Genomic DNA, 16,143 nt, shown 5'->3' with positions numbered 1-16,143 from the left:
AAGTTTCTCTAAGTCTTGACTGGATACAAAACATCTAAACCTCGCTATATTTTTGAGATTATAGTAGGCTGATTTAGTTATTGCTTTGAAACTGAACTGCTGAAACTAAGGTCTGAATCCAAAATGACACCAAGATTCCATACTTGATCTTTTGTCTTTAGACCTTTGGAGTCAAGGTATGTGTTCACCTTGGGAATTTCACCTTTGTTGCCAAATAGACTATAAAACAGAAAAAACAAAAAAAAAAAAAAAAAAAATCCCACAGAAAACCACTCAGAACTAGTAACCACATACCAATGCCCTGGCATCCAGAGGTGGGTAGAGTACCCAAAACCTTTACTAAAGTAAAAGTACAATTACTTAAAAAAAAAAAAAAATGTTACTTGAGTAGAAGTAAAAGTAGTAATGTAAAAAACTATTGGAGTAAGAGTAAGAAAGTATCCCATTAAAAGAATACATGAGTAGTGAGTAACTAGTTACTTACACATAAAACATAATGGATGATTACGCCCCAATATTTCCCAATATTCCATTATATATATACAGGTGCATCTCAATAAATTAGAATGTCATGGAAAAGTTCATTTATTTCAGTAATTCAACTCAAATTGTGAAACTCGTGTATTAAATAAATTCAATGCACACAGACTGAAGTAGTTTAAGTCTTTGGTTCTTTTAATTGTGATGATTTTGGCTCACATTTAACAAAAACCCACCAATTCACTCTCTCAAAAAATTAGAATACATCATAAGACCAATAAAAAAAACATTTTTAGTGAATTGTTGGCCTTCTGGAAAGTATGTTCATTTACTGTATATGTACTCAATACTTGGTAGGGGCTCCTTTTGCTTTAATTACTGCCTCAATTCAGCGTGGCATGGAGGTGATCAGTTTGTGGCACTGCTGAGGTGGTATGGAAGCCCAGGTTTCTTTGACAGTGGCCTTCAGCTCATCTGCATTTTTTGGTCTCTTGTTTCTCATTTTCCTCTTGACAATACCCCATAGATTCTCTATGGGGTTCAGGTCTGGTGAGTTTGCTGGCCAGTCAAGCACACCAACACCATGGTCATTTAACCAATTTTTGGTGCTTTTGGCAGTGTGGGCAGGTGCCAAATCCTGCTGGAAAATGAAATCAGCATCTTTAAAAAGCTGGTCAGCAGAAGGAAGCATGAAGCGCTCCAAAATTTCTTGGTAAACGGGTGTTTTTACAAAAAACACAATGGACCAACACCAGCAGATGACATTGCACCCCAAATCTTCACAGACTGTGGAAACTTAACACTGGACTTCAAGCAACTTGGGCTATGAGCTTCTCCACCCTTCCTCCAGACTCTAGGACCTTGGTTTCCAAATGAAATACAAAACTTGCTCTCATCTGAAAAGAGGACTTTGGACCACTGGGCAACAGTCCAGTTTTTCTTCTCCTTAGCCCAGGTAAGATGCCTCTGATGTTGTCTGTGGTTCAGGAGTGGCTTAACAAGAGGAATACGACAACTGTAGCCAAATTCCTTGACACGTCTGTGTGTGGTGGCTCTTGCTGCCTTGACCCCAGCCTCAGTCCATTCCTTGTGAATTTCACCCAAATTCTTGAATCGATTTTGCTTGACAATCCTCATAAGGCTGCGGTTCTCTCGGTTGGTTGTGCATCTTTTTCTTCCACATTTTTTCCTTCCACTCAACTTTCTGTTAACGTGCTTGGATACAGCACTCTGTGAACAGCCAGCTTCTTTGGCAATGAATGTTTGTGGCTTACCCTCCTTGTGAAGGGTGTCAATGATTGTCTTCTGGACAACTGTCAGATCAGCAGTCTTCCCCATGATTGTGTAGCCTAGTGAACCAAACTGAGAGACCATTTTGAAGGCTCAGGAAACCTTTGCAGGTGTTTTGAGTTGATTAGCTGATTGGCATGTCACCATATTCTAATTTTTTGAGATAGTGAATTGGTGGGTTTTTGTTAAATGTGAGCCAAAATCATCATAATTAAAAGAACCAAAGACTTAAACTACTTCAGTCTGTGTGAATTGAATTTATTTAATACACGAGTTTCACAATTTGAGTTGAATTACTGAAATAAATGAACTTTTCCACGACATTCTAATTTATTGAGATGCACCTGTATATATATATATTTTTTAACATGTATTACAGAAAAAAAAATTATACTACTACTACTACTACTATTACTACTACTACTACTACTAATAATAATAATAATTATTATTAATAATGGAAATTGTCATCATACACCCTCATGTTGTTTCAAACCATATGACTTTCTTCAGTGCAACACAATTAAAGAGATGTCAGACAGAATGTTAGCCTTAGTCACCATTTACTGTCACTGCATCTTTTTTCCTCCATATTTTAAAAGAGAATGGTGACTGAGGCTGTCAGTCTCTAACATTATGTCTAGTATATTTTTGGGTTCCACAAAATACACAAACTCACATGGGTTTGGAACAACATGAGGGAGGGAAATTAGACAGAACATTAATTTATGGTTGAGAACTATCACTTTAAGGATGCTTGTCAGATTTGGATGAATCTGTCAGTTAGAAGAGAAGTTTGGAAACCAGTTTCTAGTAATTAATATGGTGAAAAACGTGAACAATGTCCCACAGGCCCAATATGTATTCATATATGAAATGCTGAATAAAACGAAACAAGATCATGCTTTATTAATGCCTACTGTCACTATTTCAAAAGTCCTGTCACTTTTTAAAGTCCTGTATGTATTCTTAGATCAGTGTTGTTACAATATTTTCAGTGTTGAAAGAGTTTAGATCATCAGTTCTGTACACTAAGGGTAAACTGCAACTTATCTCTGTATTTGGAAGCGTGTTGGGCTTATTTAAGTTCAGAGCTTGTTTTTTGTTGTTCATGAGAAAAACGCGGCGCATCTGTCAAACGCAGAAATGCTGTGCAAGCACAGACATCAGAATCAGAATTGACTTTATTGCCAAGTAAGTTTTCACATACAAGGAATTTGCCTTGGTGTTTGATGCATACAATAACAATAAACAATAAACATAGTAAGATAAACAATAAACTATATTTAAGATACAATATATAGTAAAAAAGTAAACTGACTGGTTTTAATAGAGGACCTGTACATTTGTGCAAAATATGTGCAGTTGTGCAGGGATGTGCAAAATATGTGCAGAATATGAACCATAGAATGTGCAAATGTTCACTGTTCACAGAAAAGTTCACAGTTTGAGTTGCAGCCAATCACCTGCTGTCAGCTCGCGCTCCAGAAGTCAAGCACGCGATCCGCAAAGCATAAGGCATTTACACAACGCAGATGTTTACATGGATTTAAGAACTGATATACTGCAACACTGATGTAAAAATGTATACTTATAAACTGAGAACATAATCACCCATAGTTACATATCACACTAAAAATGACAATGACACAGACAAGCCCACGTTATCATAATTGCCAAAACTTACCGCGCTGCAATTTTAATCTTGAAATATTCGCTTGTCTTGGTGTAAAATGAAGGCACGACGTGACAAAACTACTATTTTTCATGGTGTGGAGTGAAGAAAGTGTTTATTTGGCACGCTTGCTGCTGCAGCAGTGGTGGACTCAACTCCAGTGACAGAGCGCAGCTGTAAATTTCCACTGTCGTAAAAGTCCCTTTCAAAAATCTCTCAATAAATTGCGCATTTATTTACACTTATTAAATTAAAACCAGTAATGTAATGACAGGAATGTCGCCCATTGTAACAAAGTAAAAGTAATTTTTTTCATTAGAAATTTACTTGAGCAAGAGTGAAAAGTACCTACCTTTAAATATATTCATAAAAGTACATATTTTTCCAAAAAGTTACTCAAGTAAATGTAACAGAGTAAATGTAGCACGTTACTACCCACCTCTGCTGACAACCACCCAGAACACCCTGAAAACCAAGCAGAAATGTACTAAAAACCACTCTGAACACCTAGCAACCACCTATAACACCCTAGCAATTGTCTAGCAATGTGCTATTAAAACACTGAGAACACCTTAGTAACAGCATAGCAACGCCCCAGCAACCACCCAGAACACCCTAGCAACCGCACAACAATGTGCTAAAAAAACCAACTCAGAACACCTTAGTAACTGCGTAGCAACACCCTAGAAACCACCCAGAACACCCTAGCAACTGCATAGCAATGTGCTAAAAAACACTCAGAACACCTTAGTAACTTCAAAGCAACACCCTGGCAACAACAAGAACACCCTAGCAACCGCATAGCAATGTGCTAAAAAACACTCAGAACACCAAAGTAACTACATAGCGACGCCCTAGCAACCACCCAGAACACCCTAGCAACTGCATAGCAATGTGCAGAACACCTTAGTAACTGCAAAGTAATGGTGTAGCAACCTTAGTAACTTCATAGCAAAACCCTGGCAACAACCAGAACACCCTAACAACCATGTAGCAATGTGCTGAAAAACACTCAGAACACCTTAGTACCTCCATAGCATTGCCTTAGCAGCCACCCAGGAAACCCTAGCAACTGCACAGCAATGTCCTGACAACCACCCAGAGCACCTTAGCAATTGCACTGCAATATGCTAAAAAAACAATCAAAACACCAAAATAACATACATAACAACATAGCAATGCCCCAGCAACCACCTAGAACACCCTAGTGACCACATACTTGTGCTAAAAACACACTAAGAGCTTCTTAGCAACTGCATAGCAATGCCCTAGCAACCACCCAGAACATCCTAGCAACCGCACAGCAATGTGCTACAAAACACTCAGAATACCTTAGTAATGACATAGCAACACCCTAGCTACCACCCAGAACACCCTAGTGACCACATAATGATCAGCCTAAAAAAAAACTCAGAACTTCTTAGTAACTGCATAGCAATGCCCTAGCAACCACCCAGAACATCCTAGCGACCACTTAGTGATGTGCTAAAAACAACTCAGAACTTCTTAGTAACTGCATAGCAATGCCCTTGCAACCACCCAGAATACCCTTGTGACCACATAACAATGTGTTAAAAAACACTCAGAACACCTTAGTAACTTCATAGCAACACCCTGGCAACAACCAAAATACCCTAGCAACCGCATAGCAATGTGCTAAAAAAAACAATCAGCGCACCAAAATAACAACAGAGCAACCCTAGCAACCACACAGAACACCCTAGCGACCACACACTGATGTGCTAAAAAAATCACTCAAAACCTCTTAGTAACTGCATAGCAATGCCTGACAACCACCTAGAGCACCCTAGCAATTGCATAGCAATGTGCTAAAAAACAATCAGAGCACCAAAATAACAACATAGTAACAGCCCAGCAACCACCACGAACACCCTAGTTACCACATCCTTATGTGCTAATATCACTCAGAACTTCTTAGTAACTGCATAGAAACATCCTAGCAACAACCACAACGCCCTAGCAACCATCTGGAACACTCTAGCGAACACATAGCGATGTGCTGAAAAAACACTCAGAACTTCTTATTAACTGCAAAGCAACATCCTAGCAACAACCAGAACACCCTAGCAACCGCACAGCAATGTGGTAAAAACACTCAGAGCACCAAAGTAACTACATAGCAACACCCCAGACAACCACCCAGAACACCCTAGTGACCACACAGCGATGTGCAAAAAAAACACTCGGATCTTCTTAGTAACTGTATTGCAACACCTTAGCAACCACCAAGAACACCCTAGCAACCACATAGCCATGTGCTAAAAAACACTCAGAACACCTTAGTAACTGCATAGCAATGCCCTAGCAACCACCCAGAACACCCTAGCAACCACATAACAATGTGCTAAACACCACTCTAGTCAGAAATCAAGCATTACTGATATAATATACACTTAGTTTAGTACATAAAGAATGTTTTTATTTGTGGCAACTGAAATGCAACAAAACAATTGTGTTAAAAAGGCCAGGGTGCTAGAATAACCATTTTATTTATAAAATGTGTGTCAAGGTAAGATTATAGCTCAGCTCTTACAATAACACAATTCTGCTCTTGAAAAGGATGTTCCACTCAATTCTCTGCCCCAGAATCCATGAATAATGGTAAAACACACTTTATTGTACATAAAAGCATACTTCTGACAAATTAATCTTCTCTTTATTCTTCTCATCTGCTTTCTTGCATCTCTCTAATTACAAACACAAGAGTCTGCAGCCCACGAGGCATGTGCATAACACAAGCCAGTGAGTGATGTGTGTCTTATCAGCAGTTTGTAATGAAAAACGGTTGTCGCCATAGAAACAGAGGATTTGGTGGAGTTGGTTGAGGATGTAATATCAGGCATATGATTAAGTAAGCAAGATACAGTGTATGATCTACATGCTAGCACATACGAACAGTCTTCTAAGGTTATAAACATCTCTTGAGAAGTTACAGTATAATATTGTCAGTAGAAGAGCTGCTACAACAAAATTTATTTACATAGCCTCCTGAGACCCCCGCGTGACTTCTGTGTGCATTTTTCATTTCCCTTTTTGATTTGTAACTAGTAGCACCTAATAAACATAAAAAAATAAAAAAATAATAGAGCAAATAGTTTTACTAAAAATGTATGTCCACATATGTGGACAGCGGGACTAAGTTTTAAGACTAAGACTTTTTCTGAATCTATGTACTGATTATCATTGTCCCATGTCTGCCAAACATGTTGAGTGATCCAAACATCATCTGCAGCCTGAAACTGAAATTTTGGTCAGATTTTAGGAGTGAATGCACTTGACTTCATAGGAAAGCTATAGGATGCACCCTTGCTCTCTTGCTCCCTATTTGGTCAATGATTTAACCTCCAGTGTGCTGTCTGTCTGCGCTGGTCTCAGAACAGTTTAAAATGCACCTTATTTTCATCCTAACTCCATATAAAGCCTCTGAAAGCAACATTTTTCAGCTTTGCATGAATACATTTATTCCCAATGTGACAATGCACAGTAAATATATAGGAATGCATTTACTAATGTTAATGAATAGAACCATATTGTACAGAGACAAAATCTGTATTAAAATGAAGGGAAATGACCCACAGATTTCAAAATAACGAACATGTTTTTGGAACTGCTCCACAGCACTCATCCGAGTACTTCATGTTTATCATTTTAGCACACTAAAGCGTGAAGAATGAATGAAATATTTAAAGCAGCATATCAAACAAAAATAGAGACGCTACTCTTTACAACCAAACAGGTTTCAGTGAAAAAATCTGAAGAGGTTTCTTACCAGAGGCACTTTTGTTGGTGCTGCGCCCATAGAAGCAGTTCACGGAAATCGACGCCATGGTGTTTGGTCACGTGACTCCGTGCGTCAGACATTTAACCATTAAATTACCCCTTAGAGGATGGGTTTAAATTACTTTTAAATTATGCATTGTGTATAGCGAGAACTCGCATGAAGTCGCGGGGTCGCACGAGGCTAGACATTACTGTGATGACAAATTACTGTATCATATGAGTTTATATTTATGTGGTCTCTAACAGTCTAATTATAGTCACATAGGTAATATTTTTTTGTATTGAAAGCTGTGGTTGTGTTCAGGGATATTGCAGTAAGACAGTGGAAGGGCAGGTACACATGAACTCGCAGAACCCAAATAGAAACTCACTAAACCTGGTACAAAACCTGCCATTCTCATTGCGATTTGAACAGTCAAGCCTCTAGATCCGCACATTCCGCACAACCTCTGAACGTCGTGTGAATACAAATGAAGTTTTCCTGATTTGCTATAGATCTTCCACAAATTCCTATGACAGCTTTTGGACTAGTTTAGATCCCACAGTACAGTTATCTATTCACCAACACAACATCTGGAAAGAATGCACTTTTATAGAGTCATATTAGAAGACAAAAAAAAACAAACCTAGAACATCATAGACGTGGGTCAGCAAGCAACCATTTAGCAATGCCCTAGCAACCACCCAGAACACCCTAGCAACTGGATAGCAACTCGCTATGATATGGCACTCCAAGGTACTTGAAAAGAACAGTATGGTATCACTATAGAATATCTCCAAAAACAAAAACAAAAAAACATAGCATTACATGAAGTTCCAAACATAGTTCCAAAAATGCCTTCCCTGTGATATTTCTGTATTTAGTGAGCACAGGGAGTCAGTTAATCAAATGTGTTGTTTTGACACCATGCGAGCTGAAATTAGTTCATTATCAAAGCTGTGGTGATGTGTCAAACGAGTGCGAATGTGAATCAACAGCGTTTGGCAGTGGTCAGTCTTCGCCAAGAGTGTGTGAAGCCAATAGATTTGAGCTGTATTCAATTTACTGCCTGTATATCTGGAGCAGGTGCGTAATCAACTCTCTTTCCTCCTGTGTGTGTTTGAATGTGTGTATTTGTGATTTCCCGCCGGGTGGTCCTTGCTTGCGAGAATCTCAGGTAAAGGCAGTGGATAGCAGATGCCCCGCAGCCCCCTGGGATAGCCATTGGAGGACCCTGTCTGTGAGACTCAGGTGTCTTGGTCCCGCTGCGGCTATCGCCAGCTGCTCATGCCATAAAACCCTTGTGCACACTGCTGTGAAAGCCCTCCACCGACATCGCACTACCCAGTGTCGCCCGCACCACCTGCCCAGCTGCAAGGAGGAGATGTGAAACTGGCAGATAAAAGGGTTTTCTTTGGGAAGGACAATGCAAGCTTGAAAGTGCAATAGGAAGATTTGGGCAGTGAATTACCTAAAAAAAGACATAATTTGTGTCCATTCTGGTTGCTTGATTTTGTGAAAAGATATCTGCTATGGCTCCATAAAGTACACTTCAAGGACACTTCAGCCACACTTAAAATGTATGAATTTCATCGCATTAGATAACAGGATATTAAACCGAGTGGCATTTATTTTAAAGAAAGATAGCACAAGCACATTCAGAGAAGTTTGTTAGGTTGGAAATGAAAAAACAAAACAATGGATATACTGTTTAAAGTGAAGATATGCAGTATTGTGTTTGTCAAATCGTAGTGGAACATGTTGATACTAGTGAATGTGCTCAAGTCCACCTGTGCATACTCTGCTTGAACACGTAAGTGAACTTGAGGGGATCTGGCATCTTACATCTACTAAAAATCACCAATACAACAGTTGATTAAAAGTCACTGAACAAAATGGTTTAGAAAAGTGAAGCTAGTTTTGAGAAAAGGTATTTTATTTGCTGATGCCACTTGGTATGATATTTCGTATCTAACGCATCTAAATAATGCACGAGATCTGTAACATTCTAGGTAAAGAACGCCCACTTTTCACAATCCAATCAATGCCCGGTATATAAATTCAAGTCCCACCATACATTTTTCTCACTGACTTTCCTGTTTCACAGTTTCAGGAGTTTTGAGTAGCACAGGAGAAAAGACGAGAAGAGACAAGATGAGAGGAGAAAAAAAAGAAGGGATGGGAGAGAAGAGAATAGAAAAGACAACAGAAAAGAAACAAGAAGAAGAAACGAGAAGAGGTGAGAAGCGATGACACAAGTAGAGACGAGAAGAGAAAAGAGATGGGAAGAGAAGAGATGAGACAAGAAGAGATGAGTAAAAAAGAAAAGAGACAAGTAAAAAAGAGACAAGATGAGTAAAAATGAGAAGAGGCAAGAGGAGAAGAGACAAGATGAGAACAGATAAGTAAAAGAGAGAAGAGAACAGAAGAGACGAGAAGAGAACAGATGAAAAGAGACAAGAAGAGATGAGAGAAAAAGAGATGCAATGACTACAGAAGAGAAGAGATGAGAAGAGATTAACAAGACGGGAGGAGAAGAGGAGAGACGAGTAAAAAAGAAAAGAGATTAGTAAAATGAGAAGAGATGAGAGGAGAAGAGACAACATGAGAACATATGAGTGAGAAAAGAGAGAAAAGATGTGAAGAGAACATAAGAGACAAGAGAAGAGACAGAGATAATAAGAGACAAGATGAGAAGAGAAAAGAAGAGATGAAAAGAGAAAAAGAGATGAGAAGAGTACAGAAGAGATGAGACAAGATGAGACGAGAGGAGGAGAGAGGATATTGAATGAGTACAGAAGAGGAGACGAGACTAGTAAAGAAGAGAAAAGCTGAGACGAGAGGAGATGAGTTAAAATGTGAAGAGTCAAGATGAGGAGAAAATAAGATAAGAAATATGTAAAAAAAGAGAAGAGATGAGAAGAGAAGACACAAGAGAGATGAGACGAGAAGAGACGAGATGAAGAAGAGATTAAATAAGTGCAGGAGATGAGATGAGTAAAGAAGAGAAAAGATGAGACAAGAAGAGAACAGAAGAGACAAAACGAGTACAGAAGAAAGGAGACAACACGAGTAAAGAATAGAAATAGACAAAATGAGATGAAAAGGGACGAGAGGAGATGAGAGAAGAGGAGCATGGAGCCTGTAACAGTCTCCTCCTGCTCGGCTGCCCAAACAGGATCTGACAGCATTAATGTGTCTTAGTCCAGACGGGGTGAATAATTAAAAAGCACAGCAATGTCAGGGGAAGTAAAAGGCCAGTGAATATCGCTGTCAGCCCATACACGGATTACTGTGTGTATGAGAGCATGTTCAAAAATCACACAAATAACTGATCTGCGCTTTTGCCCCTTACAGCTTGACATGAATTAGCATTTTTCCTGTGAGCTTGCGTGTGTTTGAGCATGCAAGAGAGTGTGTGTTTGTGTTCATGTAGCGAATGTTGGCTAGCGGTCCAGAGAGAGCATATGGCGACTTTAACCACCACATGTCACCTACTAGATCATCTGATAACCTCTCATTATGAGGCAAAAGCTAGCTCATATCTTCTTACATCATCCTTTAAAAAACAACAACAACAAAACATTTTTTCATGCTATCAACCAATATAAGTGTGCTAAGACGAGACTGAGCTCATGAAAGAATCGCGGCAGTTCCGAGGTGAAATGTCCACTGTGTGGCGCTAAAAGCGAGTTAAATGTTCTCCCAAACAGATGAGGTTAAGGTTAATGCGCTATCGAGTTTTAAATCAATAAAACTGTCCTCCCTACCTTAAACCTAAACCTAACCAGTAGTGTCATTTAAAGCAAATGTGAGATGAAAAACACAATAACGTCATTTTGTGGTGCTTCCATAACATTTTCGGCTCACGTGTCGGCTCACGTGCTCTTCAGGACTCGTACCCCGGTCCCTTACATCACTAGTGCAACACTCTATCAGTCGAGCTACCGCGCAATTTGATCACACTCAAACAAGCTTGTAAATGTAGTATTGTAATGCAAATGTTAAATAAGTCATGCGCTATATTAAAAGTGTTTTGATGTTATAAAATAGCATTGTGTGAGGAACAGGGCAAAAAGTGTTTTTTACAAACTGATAATCTTCCATTTTACTCGCAATTAGTGTGAAAATGAATAAAAGTCACTGTTTTTGTAGCGCCTCTAGTGTTCATTTCACCAGGAAACTGCAGCGATTCATACAACAAGCCATGTAAAAATAATTTAGCAAAAATGTAGGTATAGTAACGTGATTCTATAAAACAAGGTAGGACATTTTAGATAATGTGTTCTGAGAAGTATTTTAATTGCAATATAATATACTTTCATCGTATGGAGAAAAAAAAAGAAATAAAAGGGAATGTTGACAGAGAATAACATCTCCTTTTGTGTCCCACAGAAGAAAGTCATATGGGTTTTGAACGATATGAGGGTGAGTAAATGATGACAGAATGTGAAAAGTATGTTTCAAGTCCAACTATTTAGCTCATAGTTGAACTCACAGAGAGAGTTTCACACACATCTGTTGCGCTCGACTGAATCCTGATGATGTGATTGGACTAGATGTGATTTGTAATGAATGGACCCCTGCGGATGAGTGTAGATTGAGTGTGTGTGGATTAACACTCTTAAAATGGAAGCTGATTGGAGAGCAGCTGCTTTGTGAAGCGAGCTAATTAAGTTGAAGTCGCAGAGTGTAGCAAGACGAAGATTATCGCTCTTCTGTCAATCGTGTCAAGAGGAGAAATCCAATTCCTTCTCTCGTTTCTCTATTTCACTCTCATCGTTCTCTCTGTTAGAAGTATAGTCAGCCTGAGCTAATAACATGATGCATGAAAGTGATTAATATTTACATTCATGCTACTAAGATTACTAAGAAAACTGGGACATTCAAAAAACACTTGAAATTTTTGATAGAGAAAGTAGACACATCGGCTGTAACTGTATTTTGTGCATAATACGCAACATTCAGTCATCTGTACTGTACATTGACTGTCGAAATAAAATGCAAACTTGATACAGCATTTTTCTGTGAAATCTTTTTAGCTTTTTTTATTGGTGTTTAAGGAACTTTCTGGGTTCAATACAAGTTAAACTCAGGTGACAGCATTTGTGGCATAATGTAAATTACCACAAAAAATAAATTTCGACCTGTCCCTTTAAAAAAAAAAAGCAAAAATCGAGGTTAAAGTGAAGCACTTACAATAGAAGTGAATAGGGCCAATTTTTGGAGGGTTTAAAGGCAGAAATGTGAAGTTTATAATTTTATAAAATCACATATTAATTCATCTGTTAAAACTCATCTATTATTTGAGTTGTACATTTGTTTAAATCATCATGTTTATAATTGTTTTAGGGTTTTAGGGTGTACAGTGTTGTGTCATCATGGCAACAAAATTGTAAAATTGGACTTCACACAAAAAAAGGTTAGTAAGTGATTTTATCACACTAAAATCATGTTAAAACACATAATGTTTTTGTCTTGTGGCTATAATTTTAAAACAGTGAGTATTTTAACGCTTACGGATTGGCCCCATTCACTTCCATTGTAAGTAGAGGTAGACCGATATATCGGTTTTACCGATTAATCGGTGCCGATAGTTGCTTTTTGGAACTATCGGTTATCAGCAAAAATCTATGCCGATAATTGCCAATGTTCTGTTTTTTGGGTTTGTTTATACTTAAAAGTCCCGCGTTATGCACCAAAGCTTCATTTTTTCTGGTTATAATTGGGATTTTGGTTGAACAAAAAACTGCATCAGGATTTTATTCATTTCGGACTCTTTGTCTTTGGCCGCCATAGTAAAAAAAAGAATAAGAAATTTTTTTGACATTCTAGAAATTGATTTTAAAAACTATCGGCCGATTTCTCTGTTATCGGTATTGGCAAAATCAACTATTGGTCGACTTCTTATTGTAAGTGCCTCACTGTAACCTAGATTTTTGCATTTTTTAAGGAAAAAGAGGGGGAAGTCGATATAAGTTTTTGTGGTAATCAGCATTATGCCATAAATGCTGTCAGTTGAGCTTAACTTGTATTGAACCTGGAATATTCCTTTAAAGGCTGTTCATGTTGAACAAGGTTTTGTTTCTGTGCACTTTTTCCATAGTTTTTCTTTGTAAACATGCACTAAATGGGTGTCAACTTTTAAAAGTGCTAACTTTTTAAGCGCAAGAACACGTTCGGTCTGAATGGCTCCTTAGGAAGTAATTAACTAAAAGTATTAATGCTATTAACCATTTATCACCATGTTTTCATGGTGATGTATGTGTTAAAGTTTGATGCAGTTACCAAAATTGAGGTCCTCACTGTGTCATTGTAATGTAGCACACTACTTTTAAAATTACGAGTTGCTTGTAGCTTTGGCAAGTTACAGTTTCAAAGAAGATTCTTTAAATAGTATCATCCAGAATTTTGCAAGCAAATTGGAACACAGCGAGATTGTGAGGCAGAGAAAACTAGTGCCATGAGGGAGGTCATGAATCTGGCAGTGGCAACTCTCTAATGAGCACACTCTCTCTGGGATGGCGAGTGGAGTTCAGGTCAGAGGTCAACAGTGTAAGACAGTGCTGAGAGCTGTCAATTACGCATGAGCTTGAGTCACATCCAACAGCCAATTAATCTACACCACTGTTTTTTTTTTTATACCAGACAAGAACTTGTCAAAAATGTAACCATAACATACGCAGTAGGCCTATCAGTTGCTCTTAAGTATGTAGAAGGGTGTATGTCTGTTTCTGTGTTTGAGGTACCTGTACAGGTTTCTTGCGCGATCCCTCATTGTTTTCCGCTTCCTCGTGCTCTTTGCTGCCCTGCGGCAGGTTGGAATAGTTGGCGAGACTGCTGAGGAGAGACGACACCATGGGAATTGTGTCCATCTCCTCCTGCACAGTACAAACACACATATAGATTAAAAGTTGTGTTAGTAGACAATTTAATTCTCATCATAATTCTACTTGGTGGAAGAATTGATTATTCCGATTATTACTAATGATAATTTTAACCATTTACTGAACATGAGTGTCTTTTATCATATCACTGCTGCCGCTGTTTTATAAAACCAATAAATTTATAAGTGAATAAGTGTGTTACATCTATTTTATTTATTGTTTTGATATTTAAATCAACATACATTAAAGGGGTCATGTCATGAGGAATCAAATTTTTCTTGACCTTTTGACATACTGTAAGAGGTCATTGCACTATAAAAACATACTGGAAGTTTCAGTACTCAAAACATCTCCTCACTGCAAAAAGAGCACTTGTTGAAACCAAGCTGCCAAAACGACTCATTCTCTACTTCCTCTACATTGTGATGTCATAATGTGGTAGACATTTGCATCTGACTGCCTCCACAACAACACATCAAAGCCTAATTAACATTTAACCACTTCTGTAGCCCCACCCAGTAGCTGTGAGCAGTGAGATGGCAAGTAGAGAGAGCAGGTCAGTCAAGAGCAGAAAGCCAATCATAACAGTGGGCGTGTACTGTCAAGTCTTAAAGGAGAAGCGGCACCAAAACCAAGCATTTCTGACTGGGTCAGAATGAGAGTGGAACATTATCATGATTTGCAAAACTTTACTAATATTATACAGGTGCATCTCAATAAATTAGAATGTTGTGAAAAAGTTCATTTATTTCAGTAATTCAACTCAAATTGTGAAACTCGTGTATTAAATAAATTCAGTGCACACAGACTGAAGTGGTTTAAGTCTTTGGTTCTTTTAATTGTGATGATTTTGGCTCACATTTAACAAAAACCCACCAATTCACTATCTCAAAAAATTAGAATATGGTGACATGCCAATCAGCTAATCAACTCAAAACACCTGCAAAGGTTTCCTGAGCCTTCAAAATGGTCTCTCAGTTTGGTTCACTAGGCTACACAATCATGGGGAAGACTGCTGATCTGACAGTTGTCCAGAAGACAATCATTGACACCCTTCACAAGGAGGGTAAGCCACAAACATTCATTGCCAAAGAAGCTGGCTGTTCACAGAGTGCTGTATCCAAGCATGTTAACAGAAAGTTGAGTGGAAGGAAAAAGTGTGGAAGAAAAAGATGCACAACCAACCGAGAGAACCGCAGCCTTATGAGGATTGTCAAGCAAATTCGATTCAAGAATTTGGGTGAACTTCACAAGGAATGGACTGAGGCTGGGGTCAAGGCATCAAGAGCCACCACACACAGACATGTCAAGGAATTTGGCTACAGTTGTCGTATTCCTCTTGTTAAGCCACTCCTGAACCACAGACAACGTCAGAGGCGTCTTACCTGGGCTAAGGAGAAGAAGAACTGGACTGTTGCCCAGTGTTCCAAAGTCCTCTTTTCAGATGAGAGCAAGTTTTGTATTTCATTTGGAAACCAAGGTCCTAGAGTCTGGAGGAAGGGTGGAGAAGCTCATAGCCCAAGTTGCTTGAAGTCCAGTGTTAAGTTTCCACAGTCTGTGATGATTTGGGGTGCAATGTCATCTGCTGGTGTTGGTCCATTGTGTTTTTTGAAAACCAAAGTCACTGCACCCGTTTACCAAGAAATTTTGGAGCACTTCATGCTTCCTTCTGCTGACCAGCTTTTTAAAGATGCTGATTTCATTTTCCAGCAGGATTTGGCACCTGCCCACACTGCCAAAAGCACCAAAATTTGGTTAAATGACCATGGTGTTGGTGTGCTTGACTGGCCAGCAAACTCACCAGACCTGAACCCCATAGAGAATCTATGGGGTACTGTCAAGAGGAAAATGAAAAACAAGAGACCAAAAAATGCAGATGAGCTGAAGGCCACTGTCAAAGAAACCTGGGCTTCCATACCACCTCAGCAGTGCCACAAACTGATCACCTCCATGCCACGCCGAATTGAGGCAGTAATTAAAGCAAAAGGAGCCCCTACCAAGTATTGAGTACATGTACAGTAAATGAACAT

At 38.8% G+C, this 16,143-nt stretch overlaps 1 protein-coding gene across 1 annotated transcript in view; it reads right to left on the bottom strand.

Annotated features, from left to right (window-relative positions):
• LOC127446028 (solute carrier family 12 member 5-like) overlaps nucleotides 1–16,143 on the bottom strand; it is a 139,042-nt gene that overhangs the window by 59,299 nt on the left and 63,600 nt on the right. The window contains exon 3 of the mRNA XM_051706636.1: nucleotides 13,976–14,107. Within this exon, the coding sequence (XP_051562596.1) occupies nucleotides 13,976–14,107 (132 nt within the window). The remainder of the gene's footprint in view (nucleotides 1–13,975; nucleotides 14,108–16,143) is intronic.

The sequence above is a fragment of the Myxocyprinus asiaticus genome, chromosome 9 (genome assembly GCF_019703515.2).
Source record: "Myxocyprinus asiaticus isolate MX2 ecotype Aquarium Trade chromosome 9, UBuf_Myxa_2, whole genome shotgun sequence".
Taxonomy (NCBI): domain Eukaryota; kingdom Metazoa; phylum Chordata; class Actinopteri; order Cypriniformes; family Catostomidae; genus Myxocyprinus; species Myxocyprinus asiaticus.
Note: the sequence above shows the minus strand (reverse complement) of the source record. Positions and strands in the feature narration are given on the sequence as shown.